The sequence below is a fragment of the Crassostrea angulata genome, chromosome 7, assembly GCF_025612915.1.
Source record: "Crassostrea angulata isolate pt1a10 chromosome 7, ASM2561291v2, whole genome shotgun sequence".
Classification (NCBI taxonomy): Eukaryota; Metazoa; Mollusca; class Bivalvia; order Ostreida; family Ostreidae; genus Magallana; species Magallana angulata.
The window spans coordinates 41,357,561-41,380,306 of record NC_069117.1 but is presented as its reverse complement, the minus strand read 5'-3'; the positions used below and the strand labels follow the sequence as shown (position 1 = coordinate 41,380,306).

Here is a 22,746-nt window from a genome sequence, read left to right as displayed (position 1 = left end):
TGAGGAACGTGTCATCTGACCTTAAGAACGACAAAAGTTTTATAAGGAACATCGGTACATCTTGCATTCATGTTTGCAATTACATTTTCTTGATTTTTTCAAAGGTATATCCGACAACACTATCCCATGTGAGCTCAAAATTTTTCATATTTTCAAATCAATTTCGGAATTGTGTCATGTTGTAAATTTTGAATTTACCGGATGGCAGTAAATACAAAATTTAAAACATGACAACTTGAACATTTTGTATTTACTGCCACCCGGTAAATTCAAAATTTACAACATGACAACTGTATCTTTTTTTAAATTGTTTTTATCTGGATGGAGTCTAGATTCATTCATTCATTCATTCATTCATTCATTCATTAAGATTGCAATTTTGCACTGTTAACGATGAGGATTAATGTAGAAATGGCCGTATTGCGGAAATTTGAATCCTTTAACTGTATTGTCAACAATACGAAAGAACTTAATTGATTTGCACCATGAAATTCACACTATAACACCTTCCAAAAAACATTCAAGTTCGTCTTCATTGCATTAACGGGGGGGGGGGTCTAACGTCTTTTACGTACACCCTGTTCTTTTGTGTATGATGATTTTATTACATGCAACATCAGTCAGATTACACAACATTTTATCATTAAAAAAGACGTTTGTAGAAGGAGAGGTTGCTTTATTTATTACAGGCGTAAATTTGCTTGATAAGAAAACACAGTTATATTCGTTTCATTTATAGCACTTAACGTCAGAAATTAATTTAATTATAAACATTGTTTTTCCATCTGCATAGCGATGCTATAAATCAAGTCAATGTTCGTAAAAGGAATACTTAATTAACCATTTGAAGAGAAGAGGCTTTGTTAAATAACAAATTGCATAAAAAATACAATGATAACGAAACCCTTGTTTGCAAAAAAAAATGTAGCTATAATGCCTTTATCAAAAGTGTAAGTGTTCACAATATTGCACTTAAAATTAAAAAAAATGAAAGTGGATTTCCTCCAATGAGAGGTCGGAATGGATTTTTTTGATAATTTTTTTCTATTTGGTGAAGATTCCTCTAAACCAGTCTCCAACCGTTCTACCGGCCTCCTCCACGTGTCCTCTGACCTCGGTAAGCAAGGGCGTCAGTCTCTCTGTGGCAAGGCTCCGGAATTCGGAAGCTCTGTTTCCGGTACAGCTCGCTGCAATCTGTCCGACTTCAAACAAAATCCTGCAAAAACCAAAATCACCGTTTCTTTACTCGTTTTTACATGTACATCCATTAGTATTTTTTATACCCATTCATCTTAATAATCATGAGCTGTACTGTAGTATTTGAGCTCTCTAATAAAAAGAATCAAGTTAATCTTGATTAATGTGAAGAATTTATAAAGAAGACTATTTCTTATTTTCTACCGAGTGATTTATAATACGGCAAAGAAGGAGGTAGTTTATATGAATGATCTATTAAGCAAAAGACAATGCATCAGCTTTGTTAGCTGACTGTATATTATAGTATTTACTGTATATAAGAATCGGGTCAGCTACAGGTACATACCTGTGAATTTCTGTGGGCTGTAAGAAGCTCTCAGCTTCATACACTCCCATCAGAGCATCCCTGTTGTCCCAGAAGATGTCACAGAAGCTGATGTTGGCGGCGTTGTGGAGGTAGCACGTGGACACGTGGTCCATCATGGTGGTCTTGACCATCCTACACCTGACGGTGGCCTGTGTGTAGAACTGCTTCAGTGTGGTGATAAGGCAGTTACCTGTTGCATTGATCCATCTTTTCCCCTACAAACAAATATCAAATTTGATGCTTTGACAATAAAATATAGAGAAGAGATTATAAACTGCATATTGTGGCATATATGTATCCCAGCATGACATGTTGTTTTGTTTTTTTAAATATTAATTTTACTCTTAATTTGTAAATGTCTTTTCTTATGAAGTAAAAACGATTATTTTATTATTTTTTTCCTTTATTTCTGCATGAACTTAGCAAAGAATCATGAGGTCATATTTCTGAATTTTTTGCAAGCAAATTGATGAGTTAAAATCTTAAACAACGATGCGTCTAATCTTAGTTTCGAGTAGCATAACCACTCTGTGAGAGAGAGAGAGAGAGAGAGAGAGAGAGAGAGAGAGAGAGAGAGATTAAAACAATGATCAAGTTTGCTGAACTATCTGCAATCTTAGAAACATTAATTGTTTCTGTTCAGGAAGTGATGCTCTTATCGCAACAACACAATAACAAGTGAAGTGCACTTCAAGTACATTAAGCCTCTTGTCCTTTTTCTGGTGTTTCTTGCTGCTGACCCAGAATTACATCACTCAGGCATGATCTTGAAACACTCTTCTTTGCATTCTGAACATAGTTTTTCTTACCACACAAGCAAATGACACCCCCCCCAAAAAAAAAAACCAAACTGAACTTAGATGCAGTTTCTTCTACCACTTTCATAACCCTTCGTACTTATAAAGGTTTCACTTCTGAACTTAACCCTTCGTATTTATAACTTCTGAGCAGTTTCTTCTACCACTCACAGTTATATTATACCCCTTCCTATATACACTGGTTACACTTACTAACTCATTGAACTGGTTGTAGTAGACAGGTTGATAGAATTTCTCACAGTCGTAGGTACTATAATGCTTGTTAAAACCACAGTTCCCGCAAGGATATCTCTGCTCAAAGCAGTCGTAGAAAGCACAGGAGCCTTCTGCCGCTTGCTGCATACACGTGGTGGATATATCTACAAAATTATTAATTCACATCATATTTATTTCTATAAAGTTTGTAATATATTTAATAATCAATCAAAATTTATTTTCAATATTTTTCGATCATATATTCATTAAGGGGTGCTGAGGTACATGTGCACTTTGTTTACATAAGTGTCGTCCTTTCTGAACTTTTTAATTAATTCTATGAAAATTAATGGAATTTGCATGATGACATATTTTAAACATAGCTAGATGCTTCATCGCAGAAAACGTTCCTGATTGTGGACATTCATGAATTTTGAGTTATGTGGCGCCGATGCAAAATATTTCTGTCAAAACTGGGGTTAAATTTTTTGTAGGGATATTAATTTATCATAGTTACAAAACTACCACCTCTTTGTCAAGATGTAAAATTTATCTCACCTTGCACCGGGTTGATAGGGTTCTTAGCTTCACTGCAGGAAGAGAAGAGATCCTTTACGAAGTCCACAACGAAAGCGTTTGACACGGTCACCAAGAGCAGGAACGCTGACAAGACTCCCAAATTCATGTTGACTGTTTATTGAGATCACACGTCCAGTTATAATGCCTCTTTACGACAAAATTTTGACAATATATAGAGAGGGGTCTGACGTCATTAAGGAAAGAACCTCTTGAGTCATCCATGCATATATATTCGGCACATGATGAAAGCAAGGAAGCCCACTTTCGATGTTGACAATTTTAATTAATGCCATGACTCATCTGTATATCAAAACATGTCAAGGGCCCACATAGTCGAATTTTAAGTGACTCTCTCCCCCGTATTGATGCCCTTCATATTCTAATTGCCCTTTCTCTATCACACGAACATTAGGTACATGTAGCATCTTACATAAAGTGAAATACACGTGCATTTCTAAATACATTGCAAGTTTTATAAATTTATATCTTTTGGAACTAAGGTGTCACAAATACCGTGCGTTCTAATGCAAAACCAAATGTACATGTGTCTATTTTAAAATTGCTTGAAGGTTATCAAATTAACCAGCAGATATATTTTAAAATTGTAGACATGGTTTTTTTTCGTTTAAGCTATTACCGTATTTAATAAGTACAAAATCTGATTTTAGATTAATATTTGAGCATTTTCCTATATCTGTACACAAAACTCTTTTTCTAAAGAAGATTAATATAATCGAGAAAATGGCGACGACCATTCAATCTTCTTAAAAGGGGAAGCCACACAGTTCCACTCTATAATATATGCGTGAAGCAAAGCTATACTCGTCGTCGGATACCCACGGGTGATCGCGTCTTTTACTTATCACGTGATAAGTAAAAGACGCGATCACCCGTGGTTATCCGACGATGAGCTATACTGTATTCTGGAAAAATTAAAACAATCAAACTGCTTGGGAGGGGGTGTTAATTTTTCATTTTCCAAAAAAAAAACAAAAACAAAAAACAAAATCAAAAACATCGCCATTTGATATATAGTTTCTGAGGTGTCTTGTAAAATTTTACCTCCCCCAGTTTTAGTACTTGTAAACGTTGTCCTTATTAAAAAAAACCTTTTGATTATTATAGTAACAATTTTGATTTCAACATATAAAATTCTATTAATGAATATTAACATTTTCAACTGGCTTTGTCTGTGATAACATTACGAATCAATTTTGAACCCTAAAACCCAATAACTTCATAAAACACGAGTGACACAAAATGGGCGTGTCTTATAGCATAACCGAAAAACGGAATTGGCTGCGCCGCGTAGTAATACATAGCATGTGCTACATAAGAAAATATTGGTATTAAAATAATGTTGTTTTAAAGTGTACAAATTGGAAATAATATAAATATAAGTAATATGGAATCATTCTTTGAATATTATGAGGTGAATAATTTCGGTCGGTCAAATCTATCATAAAGCCCTTCGGGCATTATTAGATTTGACCACGCCCCGACCGAAATTATCACCTCATAATACTTAAAGAATGATCCCTTATTCCTTAAATAAATGCCAGAATCCTCACATTTCTTCGAAAAAACTAGTTTACGTTGCGGGTTCACAGCCCGATTCATTAAAAAAATAAATGAATGCAGAGGTCTGAACTGTTTAACATTCATCTGCAGCAACTACTTGATATTAGAAACTATAGTATATGTCATTTTAAAAGGTTTGTTAATAAAAATTAGAATGTAAAATCTTGTCTGAAAATATTGTAAAATTTTCATCATTGCTGTAGCGTGCAAGAATATACGTTATGGAGATTATTTTATCCATATTATTCCTGGCCTAGCGATTTCCTCTTAATGTTGAACAACCCTCCGATAAGAGAGATAACTCGCAGTCGACTACCTTAATAATTTAATTTAATTAATAATTTAATTCACGCGTGTCTCAGAAATAAGATTTAAAAACTTGGCACAAGGTATAGCAAAGATTAATTAAGTGAATTGAACTCGTACAGAATCACTTAATGGAGAATGGGTGGGAGGGGTTAGATACTGAAAAAAAGTTGTCAAAGGACTTCTGGAAACATTGAAAAAAGAAGGGCTTTTGGATAACAGAATGCTTGGAACAAAAGGATACATGCATGTATTTAAGGAATAATGAATCATTCTTTGAGTATTATGAGGTAATAACTTCGTTCGTGGCGTGGTCAAATCTAATAAAGCCCGACGCGGCGCAGCCAATACCGTTTTTCGGTTATGCTATAAGACACACTCATTTTGTGTCGCTCATCTTTTATGACATTATTGGGTTTCTTCATGAGCATGTGCAGAAATTTTAATTTTTCTAAACAAGTTTAGCACCAGGATGAAAATTATCGCATACCGTCCGTATTAGTCTCAGAGCAAAATAAAAACAAACTAAAAAAAAAAAAAAAAACACGAGGCTTTAGTGATCTCTCACAGTCTTGTCATTGTAAATCTGTACAAATCCGGCACAGCTTGGATATTTTAAATCGGGCCTAGCGAGAATGGAAGCCTGTTGATTAATTAGCGTTGCACTGTTGGAGAGGTTTAATACGCAGTATACGACAAGAACTGCGTACTCTGATAATGGCATCTTTTTTTTTACGGTGCATTACGAATTGTGTCAATTCCTGTTACTTCACTTGGTCCTCTTCGTTTCTCGCAGCAACTAATTTTTTTAAATATACATATAAAAAATTGAATTATCATGGAGTCCCCCCCCCCAGTTTTTTGGGAGTATGTAAAAAATTGATATGAAAAGAAGGAAATTAGGATTGAAATTGAAGCTGAAATTGAAATACTACGCCAGCCCACTAATTAATCTAATAAAAAGACATTTGTCACTCTTTTCTGTTATTACACTTAATCATTTTGGGTAAAGTGTTGTCTCTAACGTTTTGAAGATAAACTACCTTTAAAAAAAGCAAAAAGAAAAGCCCTCTTTTACAATCTGTCGACCTGTCGATGGGTCTTGCATCATTTACATGTACTTCAATATCTAGAAATTTTTGCAGTGCAACTGAAAATTAAGCAATAGGTAAATTCTACCTGAATTAAAAAACAAAAAAGATTTAATATTCCTGTAGTACTAGCTTAATATACAAAGAGATTAACCGCATATCCAAAAACCATTACCCTTTGCAATCTATAACTCTTTTAGTTCCTGTTAAATGGAAAAACGCATGTGGAATTTTAAACTTTGAATCTAGAACTGCATCCTTTAAAATCGACATAAAACAGGTAAAAAAAACCCAACAGTAAATAGCTTTGAATGATATTCCACTTCTGCACAATCGGCCATTAATCCATTGCTACAGACAATGTGGCACAATGCCAAAACACTTAATACAATTTTCTGGTGATATTCATTGTTATATTTCATTTTAAGTGTGCATTTATGTAAAAAGTTTGTTACATTGTGTATTTCTGGATCAGACTGTCTTTACATGCATGTTTCACCTGCATGCATTTACTAACTTCATGTTTTCCAGCTAGCAGAAATAAGTCAGGTTGTCAAATCAACTTGTGAACAATATTTATTACAGTTTTACACCTATAACAATACTTCATGTATAATTATATATAATATATATTTATAACATTTGAATTTCAACAAAAACAAAAGCTCTGAAAACAAAATGAGCATCTTTAAGGCTTTTCATAGATCACAATTTGACATCAAAACACTTATGATATAATATGGCCCACCTTATATATACCGGTATAATTTTTCAATGTGTACATCTATCAAAAATTAATAAAATTTTCATAAAATTGGTATGTAAGTTTCATAAAATATCTCAATTCAACCCTTAGTAGTAATTTTGCCATAAAAGTTGATAAAAAAACAACAAACTTCTCAATTCATGAAATTGATTTGCTGACTAATATTCAATCTATCAAGATCATGTCAAAATTTTGAGTCATGTGGAACTGTTTTTTTTTTTTTTTACTTCACATATTTCTACACAACATACATAACACATGTAAACAACAAATATACTGTCATATATTTACAAATATGTTTGGAATGAACACTAGCAATTGCAACTGTACACCAAAAGGAGCATACAATGTACAGGTATTATTACATATCTTCGATAGCCAAGGGTTTCTTATCTGCAATGCTCCTCAACAACCGCTCGTGTCAATCAGAAACCCTTGCCTAGCGAAGATTGTACAGGTATAAACTTCAAGCTATTAATATCATGTAATTTCTTGCATACACACACAAGTTACAGATGATTTTTCCTGTCCAAATCATTAATGTGGTTACATAACTCATATGTCTTTTTCAAACCAATGTTTTCAATATGCATTAATAGTGAAAATAATGTTCCCACCACAAGAAATGTGCTTGACCTTTAGAATGTTGAACATTAATATCTGGAATATCATGACATGAATTTGTCGAAAGTAAATGGGACATCACAACCACATGAGTTGATTTTTCTTTTGTATTTAACCCTTGATATTTCAAATATCGATAAAAGGATTATATATCCAAGTTTTATCTTGGCCCCAGTTTAAAAAATGAAGAAAAAAATGATTTTTTAATGAAAATAATAAATGTGTTATAATTAATTGCACTTTGATTCACACCTGTTTATTGTTTAAATGTTTAGAAAAAAAACATGTATTCAGAGATGTTTTAAATGAAATTAAAAAAAAACCCACAAAAATACTTAATTTATAATCCTTCAACCAATGCTGAAATCTATAGATATCTATATTCATATGGAAAATTGAACCTTCATAAAATATTTGCATAAAATCTTCATTAGCCAATGGTTATAAATAACAAAAACTTATATAGGAATGATGTTATCAGCACTTAATGACTGAAACAAATTTTTCAAACTGTTCAATTTCTTTGCTTGAATTTTATTGTCTTTTGCATTTGTATGCTTTAAATCAAATGAAAATTTTATAACAATATAGTGATAACTTAATTTTGTGACTGAAGGAGGCAACCCCGATCAGAAAAACATGGCAGTGCTCAAAGGAAGATGTATTTCTATTTGTGTGTCTATACATGTAAAAACAAATATATTATTTATCATATTAGAACCATTTTAACAATAGCTTGGACTTTAAGTAGTTGTGTCAAACAGCCATGTGACGTAGGCCTGTCTATTTCATTGCTGGCCACTCAGCCATGGCTCTTTGAAATCAACAAGATTCGTCTGGCTTTTGAGGTATGACTATGCAATCTATGCATATTTCGCTTGAAACCGCGTCATTTATTACTTGATTTGACGCAAGGAATAGATAGCTGAAAGTCCAAGGTTTTGTTAAAATGAATCTATTATTTCTTTTGCCAGGAATGTATACGACTAGCTGACCAACAGGTGTGAATATACACGAACATATTACAAATACAGAAGCAATCAAATTTTGTAACTTATTCCCCCAACCGTAATTTTTTTCCTAAAATAAAATAAAAATCTTTGACAAGTTTTTCTTGCTCTGGCACAAATACAAGATATTTAAAAAATGTGCTCACAAACTTTGTGAAGAAAACCCAGAAGTATATGTAATAAAAGATGACGAAAACAATATGCCACTCCCTTGAAAGAAAATATAAAGATCGAGACATATACATGTATATTTCTATGTATATACACATTGGAGGAATAATGTACATTATGATAACTTGAGCCCCAGAAGGTCTAATATTATTAGCAAGTTCATTATCATAATGAAAATTAATATTGTTAAAACAATAGAATTTACTTTTTCTTATGGATTCCATAGACATAGTATTTTTTTTTTGTTATTGTAAAAAGTTTTTTTTTTTTCAAGAGACAGTAAAATCTATAAAATGACAAATCATACTCACTCACTGAGCTATACAGGGTTGGGAGGGGTTGGGGGGGGTTGGCGGTGTTTGAAATTCTACATTATCACATATATTAGACCTCCTACGACAGAAGCTGCCAGAAGCAAAGAGAGCAAAAGTTCACCGCCTGGAGTATTAACACCTGCAGCTGACATTGAATAATTCGATGATCAGGATAAGTTAGAAAAAGCGTAAAAGCTCATATCTCTCGGCAAAACATTTCACAAAATTTAGCAAGATATAATATAAAACCCTTGGTACTTAACGTAATATCCGATTCAAACATATCATGGATTGAAATCTTGATCTCTTGTTCTGCAGTAATCCAGATTAGTACCAGGTAAAATAATCATACACATTATCTAAATGCTCCATCAAATAATACCTCAAAAAGTGATAACTTAAGTAAATCAATATAGATGATGTTGATATGATACATATGTATTGCGCACATTAAACAAAAGAATACCAGCATTCAATGCATACTCCTACAAATAGTTTTATGTGATTCAAGTTTTTATGAGAAATGTTATACACCTTATATTAATATCAATAAAAATGTGACGAATATGTGACAAAAATACACTTTTTTGTTGGAATTAAATCCATAAAAAGCAATGTCATTTTCATAGGAACCATGTGACTTCCATCATATGTAGTCTGCTTTTTAGATACCGTAGCAGTTTCATAGATAATCTTGAAATTCTTTATACCTTTGAAAGAAAAAAAAGAATGATTCTGATGGCTCATCATTTGCCTACTTGCTCATACTGAGACAGCTTTTTCTGCAAATTGACATTTTCCTCCTTAATTTTGTTGACTTCATCTTTCAGAGCATTGTTTTCTTTCTCTAGGAATGCAGCTCTTAATGCGATTTGATTTTCTTTAATGCGACGGGCTTCTCGAGATCTCTTTGCTGCGATGTTGTTTTTAGTTCTCCTCATCCAATATCTTTCATCTTTACAAGCATCAGGCACAAAAACCTTTTTGCATGCAGAAAAATAATAGAGAAAACTATGAATTCTAATCTCTTTTTCCTCCAATGTTATTTGCCCATCAAAAACAATTTCAGCCATTACATAGATGTTAATACAGAAATTCTATACTCAAATTGACAATTTTTTCTTCAAGTACATTTAGTGAAGATTTATTAAGTCTGAAATAAAAGGATCAACAATGTATAATTTGCTATTTCAAACTCAATGTGAGCTAGGTGCAAGCCATAATAGTGATGGATATTTGTACAGTACAATAAACAATAAATCATTAACTCACCTTCCGAGATTTTCTGATAATTGGCTGGGGCTTTAGCTCTTCATCAGAAAATTTACATTTTCTAGGATCAAAGTTTTCTTGTCCTACAAAAGCCAAAATTGAACTCCTTTGATTAAGACATCATCAAAAAAAAAAGAAGTTGTCAAACAAAACAATTACATGTAATGGAATCAATCAATGATTCCAATGATTTAAATCAAAACAACAATAAAATGCCTTCGTAACAAAAACCTATCCTAACCAATAGTATATAATCCCTTCTCCGGATACCTTTTCCGACCAAATCATCTAAATATACTAGCTGATATTGCAAAAAATAATGTGAAGCTTTAGGTTCATAACGTCAGCTGAAATATTGAGAGCCATAGAGTACAAATGACAGCACAATCTGCTTCTTATCCCTCAGTTCAACTGCAATTTCAAATTTAATACCTAAGGTAAATGAGATTGAATTTTGATACAGTTTCAATCAAAAAAAGCATAAATGTCATCAATTTATAGATCTAATATAGAGATAAGACAAAGAGACTGAAACCATTCAATCTTCATTATCAGAAAAGAGATGTGAATTAGCTTTTGTAACAGGACGGAAGAAATAATGACGGACCAACCTGAGATTCATACCCAGGCCTTCTAAAACTCTAGTCAGGTGATCTTATCAAACTTAGCTATCTGGTGCCGGTACTGTAAATTCGTAATTAAATGTAAAGAATTAATATTCGCTTAAAATCGCAAGAAGCCCATCTAACATATTTCAAAATCCTGCTTTTAATTTTCGGACATATGTTAACAAAATGAAGTTATAATAAAATTGCAGCATTCGCAATTTTATGTTCTTGCGTTTTGATGGAAAACTGTTGCGGAATTAAGTACCCCTGTAAAATAAGGAATCTACAGTATCTGAACCTGATTGACCATCATATTCCTTCCCCTTAAATGCATGATCTTTGCCCTCAAAGATCCCCCCAGGCTCTTTCCTTTGGTAGGAGTTAACCTGTTGGTGCCAGGGTTTGGCACTGCACCAAATGTAACAGGATGGGAGAAATAATGATAGACCAGACAGGGATTCGAATCAGGATCCCCTGAATCTCTCAGTCAGGGGCTTTACCAATTGAGCTATACCTAGCGCTGCAGGTATTGAACTGTGAGTCTTGACTGTCATACTTTATAAAACATATGTTTAATAGATTCTTGACTTTATATTTTATATGTAATTATACATTGTACTGACCCTACTATATGGATCATTGCACTATATTAAGGTAGCCTTAGGCCACACAAATATAATTCCTTGTTCGTCAGACATCTAAAAAAAAAAATACGAGCGGGCGAGCGATTAAATCATAAAATCATAATTTCTTGTAGCCAAAATTTTTAGGCGAAAGATTTTTTTCTACTTGTTTCTGATTTATATATTAAAACTACATGTATTTAAAATGCAAAAAATAGAGCAGATCGAAATAGAACAGAAAACAGTGTTGAATTTCTAGGATGCGGGAAATTAATAAATTAAATATTATTTGTATAGTTCAATTTAAAACCCAGCGTGCTGGGTATGACGAACAAGAAATTATATTGATGTGGCCTTAGTAAATACATGAACATATACCATTCACAGCACTTGTTTATATAATGCATGAAGTACATCTTAGTATACTGCGCATCTTAAAATATTGTTTTCTAAAAACAAGGGGAAAAAACTAATGAAATGTTCTTAAACACAGCCCACTAGATTTCAGTAAGTCTGGTATTGATTGAAAGAATTGAAGCTAAGCTAAAGGGAAAAAAGAGCAAACACCAAATACCCAGTGTTCTTCTTTGGCTTCACATCGATCAGATAAATAATTTAATTAATGAGAGAATCACAATCAAAGCATGCAATGAATGCACAGATTTTCTAATCTCAAATCGGAGAAGGAAAAAAAAAGAGAGAGGTTTAGCTGCACGTAAACAGTTCTGTGATTAATTGAAGTGAAGATAATACAAGGAGTGGTTGGAATCCATGAATGAATCTACTCTACATGTTGCGTAATATCATCACTTATAATACATACACTCTCATATTTCACGCTATATATGTGGAAGATTTCATTTCATTCACCAAGCTTCTATAACTTTAAGGAGGATCATATATTTTGAATTACTGGTACAGGTATATTGAAAATATTTACACATTTTAAATTTGCTGATATATATATCAAAACTTATTAAATATAGTCTAAAACAAAATTCAATTATCTCTTCTTTTATAGTTTTATCAAAATTTAATAAATGTAATAATTGCATGCATATTGACTTCTTACATGTACAAGTAGTTACATGAAATAGCAATAATAATCTTTTTTTTAAGCTGCAGGTCTGTAGCAAGCTCCTCTAGTTGCAATAATGTAATTAGACTCTCTCCGAATCTTTTTATCCAATTTTTTCCTCCCCTCCCCCCCCCCCCCCCCCAAAAAAAAATGAACAACCTGCAGCTAAATAATTTTATGCCACATGAGATACAGAAAACATTACTTAACAATTTTGTTTCACCTTACGAAAGATTTAAATTTACCGGTACACAAACCCCAATTTTGTGTATCTAGAAACACAATTTCTCAATATATTGGAGATGGAGGGTTAAAATATTTGATATTTCCTGAAAAAAAATTTTCTTGCAAAAATATCAATTAAAGCCCATGAATGTGTGTGAAATATAATGGTAATCATTATGAATAAATCAATAATATTATGATCTATATCATAAATCAAGTTATCAAAATTCAACATCTTTATTAAGAGAATTAAAAATATATATATATCATATAGATGCCAACTTTGATATATCAGAAAGATAATCATACACACTGAGGTAACTTAAGTTCAGTGGTATTATACCATCAATTACATTAAGATTTTGATCCTTCAACATATCATATGCTCACATTAAGCCCATTATTCTTAAGTATTTTAAAAAGTCCCATTAAAAATGTTATCAGTAATATTACAGCAAGAAAATTTGAATTCTATCTTCATAATCAGACATTTTCCGTTAATTTGAACATTTAATGACTGATATAAAACAAAAAAAAAATTATTCTAATGAAGTTGTTTTAATAGGATTCATCTTTTCGTGAACGACAGTGACCCATTTATCAGATGATCACTTTCTACTGCATTTTCACGCTTTTTTGGTCCGAGAATAAAGTTACGTTATATGCCAATACAATAAAGTACATGTATATATTTATTCAAATTATCCATGTCTTGATGAAAAGAAGTGTTAATACCTACAGGTGCCAAATGTGTGACTTAAATTAACAGGGATAGTCATCAATTTTCAATGTTGCCATGGTAATATTGTTACCTGGAACTGATGCCAATGCCAAGTCACTGGGATTTAACTCGTACTCTCCATTGTGACAAGAACTGGGATGGTCCGGGCTACTTATGGGGGTTACTTGGCCGTTGGGGTGATGGGGGCTTGCCTGACTTATATCTCCCCTTCTAGCACTGTGTCTTGAGTCTGTAAAAGAGATTCAAGAATTTATATGGCACTCCCCCCTTTTCAATCCAATTAACACCATCTTGAATAAGACAGAAACTAGACTATGGATAATATTTTAGATTAATCATACTAGTGTCAGGACTTCATGCTTTACAGGGTAATCAAAACAAGAGGCCCAGGGGCCACATCGCTCACCTGAACAAAAATAGCCATAACTCTGATCAAATCAGCATTACAGTTTCAAAATCAAAATATCTTGACAACTAAGTAAACAAAACTTTTAAAAAAATCTGCCGATTTTTATCCACATATATTTATGGTAAATAAACTCCCGTCTTGTTGTTTTAGTATTTGTGAGAAGATTTTTCTCTATTCCTATATAAAAATCCCCCACCCTTTGTGGCCCCACTTTTCTACAGGGAATCATGGTTTGGTCAAACTTTAATCTGCAAAACCTGTGCTTTCACACAAGTTTTAGCTTTTATGGCTAAATGCTTTTCCAGAAGATTTTTAAAGATTCTTTTATCTATATCTTCAATGTAAAAACTTGATCCCCCCCCCCCTCAACTGTGGCCCAACTCTACCCCGGGGATCATGAGTTGAACAAATTCGAATCTACACTACCTAAGGATGCTTCCATACAAGTTCCAGTTTTTCTGGCATTAGGTTTTTTTAAGAAGATTTTTTTTAAAAAAATTCTAAATATTCCTATGTAAAAAATTGTTTCTCCCATTGTGGCCCCACCCTACCCAAGGGATCATGATTTGAACAAACTGGAATCTACACTACCTGAGGATGCTTCCATATAATTTAAAGCTTTTCAGGCCACCTTGTTTTTGAAAAGAAGATATTTTAAAAATACCAACAAATTTTCAACAAGTGTGACAGCAAACCTGGATTTCTTTTATGCAAACTGTACCCCTTATCCATGTCAACCCTGAATTGATAAACACTTGTACATATCCAGGGAAATAGAGTACCCTATATGCAATATTATGAAAGAAAATAACGAAATTTAATACCTGGTATTTTTTCATAAATTATCAAATATCAAAATCCAAGTAATATGCACATTGATGATATATGCTCAATTGATATGCAAAACAACAACTTCCTATCTTTATCCATACTATAAAGGTACCCTACATGCAATATTTTGCATGAAAATGACTCAGTTCAACAGCTGGTAATTAAATAAAAAATAATCAAAAATCAAAATCCAAGAAATATGCACTCTCTGATCTATGCTCATTTTATCTGCAAAACAAGGAGTTATCCATACAATAGGGGTACCCCTTATGCAATATTCTGTGAGAAAATGATTAAGTTTTACAGCTGGAATTTTTTTCATAAATTACCAAAAATCAAAATCCAAGTAGTATGCACATCTCTGGTATATGTCCAAGATCTGCAAGACAACATCTTTCTATCTTAAAAACTGTAGGAGGAGTTTCCCATACAATAGTGGTACCCTACATGCAATATTCTGCGAGAAAATGACTATTCACTAAGTTCAACAGCAGGTATTTCAATCAAAAATTATTAAAAATCAACATCCAAGTAATATGCACATCTCTCATATATGTACAATTGATCAACAAACTAAAACTACCTATTTTAAAAACTGAAGGAGGAGTTATGCAGCCGCTGCCGCCCCCCACCCCCAGCAAAATTCAAAATTATCTCCCCTTTAAAGAGGGTGTGGCCCTTTATTTGAACAAACTTGATTCCCTTTTATCCAGTGATGCCTTGTCTGAAGTTTGTTTGAAGTCGGCCTAGAGATTCTGGAGAAAAGGATGAAAATGTGAAAAGTTTTTAACAATGACAACGCCAACACACAAAGGACAAATCTTGATCGGAAAAGCTCACGGAGTCTTTCTCTCAGGTGAGCTAAAGAATAGTGGGGTTAATTCTTAATTCAAATAGCTAAGAGAGAGAGAGAGAGGGGAAAAAGAGAGAGAGATTCACATTTATTTACTCCAATTAATACAGATTTTGCTACAACACAATATGTTACACAGTAAACCCTATTAATGCTACAGTCATGCAACAAAATTGAGAAAAATATTGTACACTTAGGATAAACAAAATAAAAGGCTAACTGATCCTCTTACACTGAAAATCAGTGTCTTCTTGTCCTACTTTTTTTTTATTTCTTTTTTTTTTTTTTAGTTTTCCAAAGGTTTCTTTTCAGAATGATAGTGGTTGCTGTTAGAGAAAGATGTTAATACATGACCCAGTAAAAAATCAATAATTAAAGAAACTTGGATCTCCTGCACGCACACAAATGTCTATTCAAGGCACTCTGGCAATCCTAGCGTTAGGCTAAATCTTTGCTAAAGGTCTCACATCATTAATTTAAAAAAAAACTCATTAAATGTAGCTTTAAGTGTTAACACACATACATACATGATGTCTGAATGGATTAAGAACAGGATCTGATGAAAGGTTTTTAATTTGAATACAATGTAGAAAGAAAAGGGTAAAATTCAACTGAAATGCTTTACACAGTTTAGACTATGGGGAATTATAATAAATAACACCATAAACTAAAAGGTCTTTGATAAATATATTCGTATGAATTCATTGGCCTGAGAAAAAAAGAAGAGAAAATTCTAGAACTTTTGGTGACTGTATACATACACACAAGTTGTTTACATATTCATAATGAGAAATGATCATTATTTATTCAATAAGGTATAGATATGCCTGAATGAACAATGAATAATTTTTTCCGTGCATGGTTAATCATATTATAGATGTAACTACCTTAGTACTTAGCTAGGGTAATACTGGAGATAGAAATGAAAGCCTAGAGACCATAGGGCTCTAAAAGTAATGATAGTTTATGTGCATATGTGACACAATAAAGAATTTACAATGTTTATGGTATTTATGCAAACTAGTATACAGAGAGAGAGAGAGAGAGAGAGAGAGAGAGAGAGAGAGAGAGAGAGAGAGAGAGAGCGTGGCATTTAACATTCATGTTCAAGAAAAATATCAATATAAAAACCTACAATTGTCATCATGCAAGCATGTGTACAAAAGAGAGAGAGAGAGAGAGAGAGAGAGAGAGAGAGAGAGAGAGAGAGAGAGAGAGAGAGAGAGAGGCTGACACTCATATGCAAGCAAAGTATCAAAGGTAAAATTCTACAATACCTGCAATAATAGGTTGAGCTGAGGGATCATTACTGCTGCTCTGGTTTGTACTTTGAGATGACACTGAGGAGCCATTAGAGCTCTCTGTACATTTGTATGGGGAGGATGGACTCCTCAGACCCTCACTGCTGTAAAATGTTGGGGCACTGGTTTCATGAACATCTTCGTAAACCTGCCTTGGACTGTTGGGAGAAGTTCTCTTAGGGGGTAGTCCCGGGGATAAGGCTTGAGGGGTGGGTGGAGTTTGTAATTGGATGTAATTCTCAGAGGGGGGACCAGCTATTCAATACAAAAAAAAAAACACACATAAAAATTACTTTTCATAAAACATTCATTATCCATTTATCCATGCTTTATATAAGACAGTTCAACAAGGAGTTTTGTAATTTTTGCCACTAAGCTCTAAATTAACTGACATGAGAGATTAATCATTGTTATGTACATGTTTTGCTATTTATAATTGTTGACATGTTGAAAGTTGTACAATTTTTGTCCCCATTGATTACATAAACATATATAAAGCTTGAAATATTTTTTTACCTTACTGCTAAAACTTTAAAATTGAAACATTAATTAGTGAATAAAATGCTCCCAAAGTCATTTGCTCTAAGTCATGTTTGAGTTCATTTTTAAAATGACTAGTCATCAACATTTTCAAAAGTCAACAAATCAATGGTCTTAAAAGGGTGAATATTAATTGACCAAGCAAAAAAAAAAAGTTCATAGAAAATTCAAAAAGATTAAGTTAATGAATGCATAAAAAATAAATAATTTTACCTAGTTTTGGTTCCTGTGGACTTTGAGCACATTGATTATTGACAGTATTCAATTCTGATGAAGGAATTCCATTTTCAGAGAGAAATTCATCCAAGTCCATATACTGCAAACTGAACTCTCCATTTCCTTGTCCGTCAATCTGGTTGGCATTGTGCCAAAGATTGGTAGGACCAAGGAAGGCAGAGGGAATCCCATATCCAGATGAAACTCCAGTTTTCTTTGAATCCAAATCTGGAATTAAACGATTTAGGCTTTAAATTGCAAAATGGAGAAAAAAAATATTTCCTCGGAAATCAAAAATAAAGTATTAAATTATACATCTATTGAAATTGCGGCATTGTCATGCATATTTGGAAAAAAAGATATTTTTTATGCATAACTTTAATCATATTTCTACATTATGTACACATAGGTTGAGCCAGATATAGTATCCTACCAATCAACTTTTTTCATTGCTATTTTTTTTTTTTAAGTACAAAGTTTTTCCCCAGCAGTTTTATTATAATATGTGGGGAAAAATAATACATATTGTAGTGTAATGACCAACATTAATTCCTTGCATTTAATTTACAGTAATTAAAAATAATAATTGAAACTGCATTGTTTTATATTCATAATAATACTAATGTAACGTTTCAAATTTCAAATAAAACAAGAGAGGAAAAACAATATAAAAGACATCTGAGAGAGAGAGAGAGAGAGAGAGAGAGAGAGAGAGAGAGAGAGAGAGAGAGAGAGAGAGAGAGAAGAGAGATATGTTAACACGTAATTTTATGCTTTTAATACTCACGCCCGTTTAGGATCGGGGGATGTTGCAACTCCGGAATCTCCAATAGATTTTTCAGGGTATACCTTGAGTCCCCAAAAGTGTTATAGGCCATCTCGTGCACCTTTTAAAACACGGGAACAATATCAAAATACATCCGCGCTCATGAATGCTGCCTGACTTGCCATGAATCCTGCTTATCTGTGTCAATAGGTATAAAAATATCTACCAATCAGAGCTCTGCAATATACGTTTACCTTATAGTTTATTGATAAATGCCGAAAAATGTCACGTTGGGCCCAATGTGCGCTGTGTCTATGCCTTACAGTTTTTTTATGGCTGGCTTTTCTTTAATATGTCACACCCCTCCCCCCTCCTCCCTGGCTGCAGCAATTTTCTTTTGGCAATAACAAAACGCATGTTATCTATATACTATTTAAGTGCATATGTTCTAACTTCTATACATGTAGATTGATTGATATGCACGTGCACATGTCCTAGGTAGGGATGTATCCCACACTCGACACATCTCAAATGATATACACGACTGTCAACATGGCAAAATTTGGGATCTAACATTTGTGTCATTTAATTTTTGCCTGTACGTAAGCTTTTTAAAAGGTCCCTGAATTTAGCTGAGCTATATGAATGGCTTGAAGTTATTCAAATTTTAATATGTATTTGCCTCAATAATTTCATAAAATTAATGCAACTATCGATAGCATCAAAAGGGAGCATAGTAATGGCTTTCCTCAAATGACGTTTGCAGCCGCGGATTGACACAGGATCAACCTCCTATCTGGGAGGGGGGGGGGGGGGGGTCCATTATAAGCCGATCATTAAATTGTTTGCAAGGGGTTCCAAAGCCTTGCATATTTAGGTGTAGATCCGGTAAAATTAAAAGATTTTAAAGTCCGATGAGAAATCAATAGGTTCCTGATCCATAATTTTTGGTAATGTAATGTTGTAAATTCAAGAAATTTGAATTTACAGGGGTGGGGTCTGGACCCCCCCCCCCCCCATAGCATGGCATGTGCAACATATTCAATAAATTAATTACATTTTTTAAATACACTTCATGCTTCTTAAGTCATTTGATGAACTGTGTATCGTTTACAATAAAAAATATGCATTTACATTAATATAACACACCCGGTCAGTTCAACCTGTATAAGTCACTGTTAACACTAAACGATAGGGTTTTTTCTTTCTGTATTATCTAGGATCTGACATTTCTTAAATTAATAGGTCTACTTTAAAAAAAGCTAAACCTTGAATTTAGATGGTGAAAAAACTAGACCATTTTCTGCCTGCTCTTGATATATTGTTTGATTCAATGCAACGTTTATGCTAATTACATGTATCCATAACAGTAAAATGGCTTAGAACCACCCTTGTTACGGATCTTATACATGTACTTATCCATTTGGGTGGGTTTATTTTGCCATGTCCTATCGCGCGGTCGACCTATGTTCTTATCCACGCATGCGTTAAGAAGTGTTACAAAACGAATGATTAATGTGACATACCCTCATAAAATAAAAATAAAAATGATAATGATTTTTAAAAAATGAAACATCTGACAAAATCCGGTTCACTTTTTCCTTTTCATGTCGCTAAATTTGAAATTAAAACCAAATTTTAAAGGTGCTTTCCAAGTAATAAAAGTTTATTTGCAAAGAGAAGGAAGAAAACACAAAAATATTTTCCAAAAAATTGAAGGTAAACAAGGTTTACTCAGCTCCTAAAAATCTTAAAGTCAGATGTCGAATGAATTAAAACATTTAAAATTTTTTATAACTTTTGCAGTACGATTTAAAGAGGCCCAGCATCAGCATTTTTTTCATACGTATCAATCTTTAAAAAAAAAAACACAAAAAAAACTGAGGGGAAAGTATAATAGAACAACCTCTTCCCGAAAAAAAAAATCAGTGATAAATATAATAAACCCGCCCCTCCCCACTTTAAAAAAAAAAACCAGCCAAAAAAAAAATACAAAAAACAAACAAACAAACAAAAAAAAACCAAACAAACAAAAAACAAAACATTGATATCTTCGAGAAAATAATTTTTATGATGGGCCAATGTATAAATCTACACCACATTGTACCATTTATATTAGAAAACAAACACACGCTATCTATCTAACGCATGTACTTTAGTACATGCGTTAGATAGATAGCGTGTGTTTATTTATGTTCATGGAGAAATGTGTCATTAAGTCCAGTGATGAGCCTGTCGACGCCGGGTCAGAAATCTAAATGAAATGCTACTACTGACCGCGGTGCGTCAGATCATTATTATGCACTTGATCGCATTTACTTATTAGGAGGAGAATGTTGTAGCGCAGTGTCCTTGGGGTATAAGATGGGGGTGAGGGAAACACAGCTCTCCAGAAGCTGTCTTTCTGCCTCCTCTTTTATACAGGTAAGATAAATTATAACGCTGGCGCGCATTCTCTAAAGTAAAGTTAATAGATTCAGAGGGTTCAACTAATATTTTATTTTCAGAGATCGATTTTTGTAATAGATATTAATGTTGATAAATTTCATTGTAATTAATATTGATATTTATTGTATTAAGTTAATAAAAGAGTAGTCATTTGGAAGCTGTCTTTCTGCCTCCTCTTTTATACAGACTGGGACACGGGCTACTCCCCAGGTAGAGGAGGAGACATTCCGGAAACAGCTTGGCTAGGGCACCCGCCAAGTGTGGGGATGATGGAACACAGATCTCGAGGATCTAAATAAATCAAATATCATAACACTCCATAAAACCCCCTAGTGGACTTAAAAAAAGATAGTATTGGAGGCGTTATGATAACGTACTGAAATCTACACAATCCTGTTCTTAATCAGTTTTTGATCGGTCGAAACCTTCAGCACCCTAAGAAAAAAAATCACCTACCAAATTAAACAACTGTACTTTTTGTTATGTTGAAACGTATATTCAAGAAATGTTAATATTATACTTCATTATCAGACTATAGAATATATTATGATTGTGCAGGTGTTGTGTACATTTGCTTTGAATAGTTTTCAATGACAGTTTTGTAATGTTTACATTTATAATTTACAATTTACAGTGAAGAGATCGTTAGTTGCTCGAACTTGTTCGTAATCCTTTTGTATGTGTTGTATACAATAAAATATGATAATTCAAGAAAAATCACGGACCACACGAAATAAACATGATGATGTCAGACTCGAATTCCTACATAAGACAATTTGGCTATTTTTTTTTAATCTAACGTACTGGTGTACAATAATTTATAAAAACGCCGGGTATGTATTTTTCTGCAATGTCGCTACCTTCATACTGAGTAACCCACATGAATCACCAAAGAAAACATTTTATTGTTTGAAGAACCAAGTAAGCGTCAAACCCTTTTCACTTCATCAAATTTATACTAAATAATTAAGGCTATGAAAATATTTACTCTTGTGCATACACTAAAATATATAAACATGTACATGTATACAGCAAAATATTCATTTTATTAGTTTTCTTGTCTAAGTGTTAATTACGTCACGTAAATAATGTCATTTCATATCATTTTACTTAATACGAGAAATCAAAACAACAAATCTTTGTCGACTTATATTAATACAAATATTTATATAAACTGTTTATAACTTACGTGCATTTGATTTGTCTGCTGTTTCAAAATGACGAATATTCAGCTGTGATGCGTTTTATTTAAACCTGGAAAACGTAACCGTTACCATGGCATCATATTAACGCATCGAGTGACTTTTTATTGTTTATATTCGGAAAATAATACAAGTTCTGAAAAAAGACAATTTACTATGTCAGAACAAAATCATGTGACAAAATCAGCTTTTGTGCCCGTGATCACGATTTGCAATTATTGGTTGTTCATAATAAATGGCATTTAAAAATATAGTGGCAACAGTTATAATTATCATTCATATCGCAGTTATAAAATGTACAAATTAAACTGAATAGGAAAATTTTTCAATCCTTTTTTTAAAAAAGCGTTTTCTCTTCTACTTAATTTTCGTTTTTGTTTTAATCATTATTTCTTTTAGATTTTAATGAGCGGATCATTGCGATTTTCAAATATGAACACTTATGTCCGTTTATAGCGTTACAGTTTCCATCGTCGGATACCCACGGGTGATCGCGTCTTTTACTTATCACCCGGTGATAAGTAAAAGACGCGGTCACCCGGTGATAAGTAAAAGACGCGATCACCCGTGGGTATCCGACGATGTAGAGTTTCATGGATTAAACAAAAATGGG

General features: G+C 33.1%; 2 protein-coding genes across 3 annotated transcripts; both read right to left on the bottom strand.

Annotated features, from left to right (window-relative positions):
- Nucleotides 1-655: 655 nt before the first annotated feature.
- Nucleotides 656-3,314, bottom strand: LOC128155173 (uncharacterized). Its single transcript, XM_052816755.1, has 4 exons — nt 3,136-3,314; nt 2,575-2,741; nt 1,544-1,779; nt 656-1,216 (listed from the first exon to the last, which is right to left on the bottom strand). The coding sequence occupies exons 1-4, from the start codon at nt 3,260-3,262 to the stop codon at nt 1,045-1,047; spliced, it is 702 nt and encodes a 233-aa protein (XP_052672715.1). The 5' UTR covers nt 3,263-3,314; the 3' UTR covers nt 656-1,044.
- Nucleotides 3,315-6,692: 3,378 nt separating this feature from the next.
- Nucleotides 6,693-22,139, bottom strand: LOC128155699 (thyrotroph embryonic factor-like). Of its 2 annotated transcripts, XM_052817536.1 has the most exons (7): nt 22,121-22,139; nt 18,505-18,604; nt 17,715-17,945; nt 16,938-17,216; nt 13,638-13,796; nt 10,292-10,374; nt 6,693-9,999 (listed from the first exon to the last, which is right to left on the bottom strand). In XM_052817536.1, exons 1-7 carry the CDS (start codon nt 22,124-22,126, stop codon nt 9,766-9,768), a joined length of 1,092 nt encoding a protein of 363 aa, XP_052673496.1. In that variant the 5' UTR covers nt 22,127-22,139; the 3' UTR covers nt 6,693-9,765. The 2 variants fall into 2 exon arrangements, with proteins under 2 accessions (XP_052673496.1, XP_052673497.1); XM_052817537.1 differs by lacking the exon at nt 13,638-13,796.
- Nucleotides 22,140-22,746: the final 607 nt, after the last annotated feature.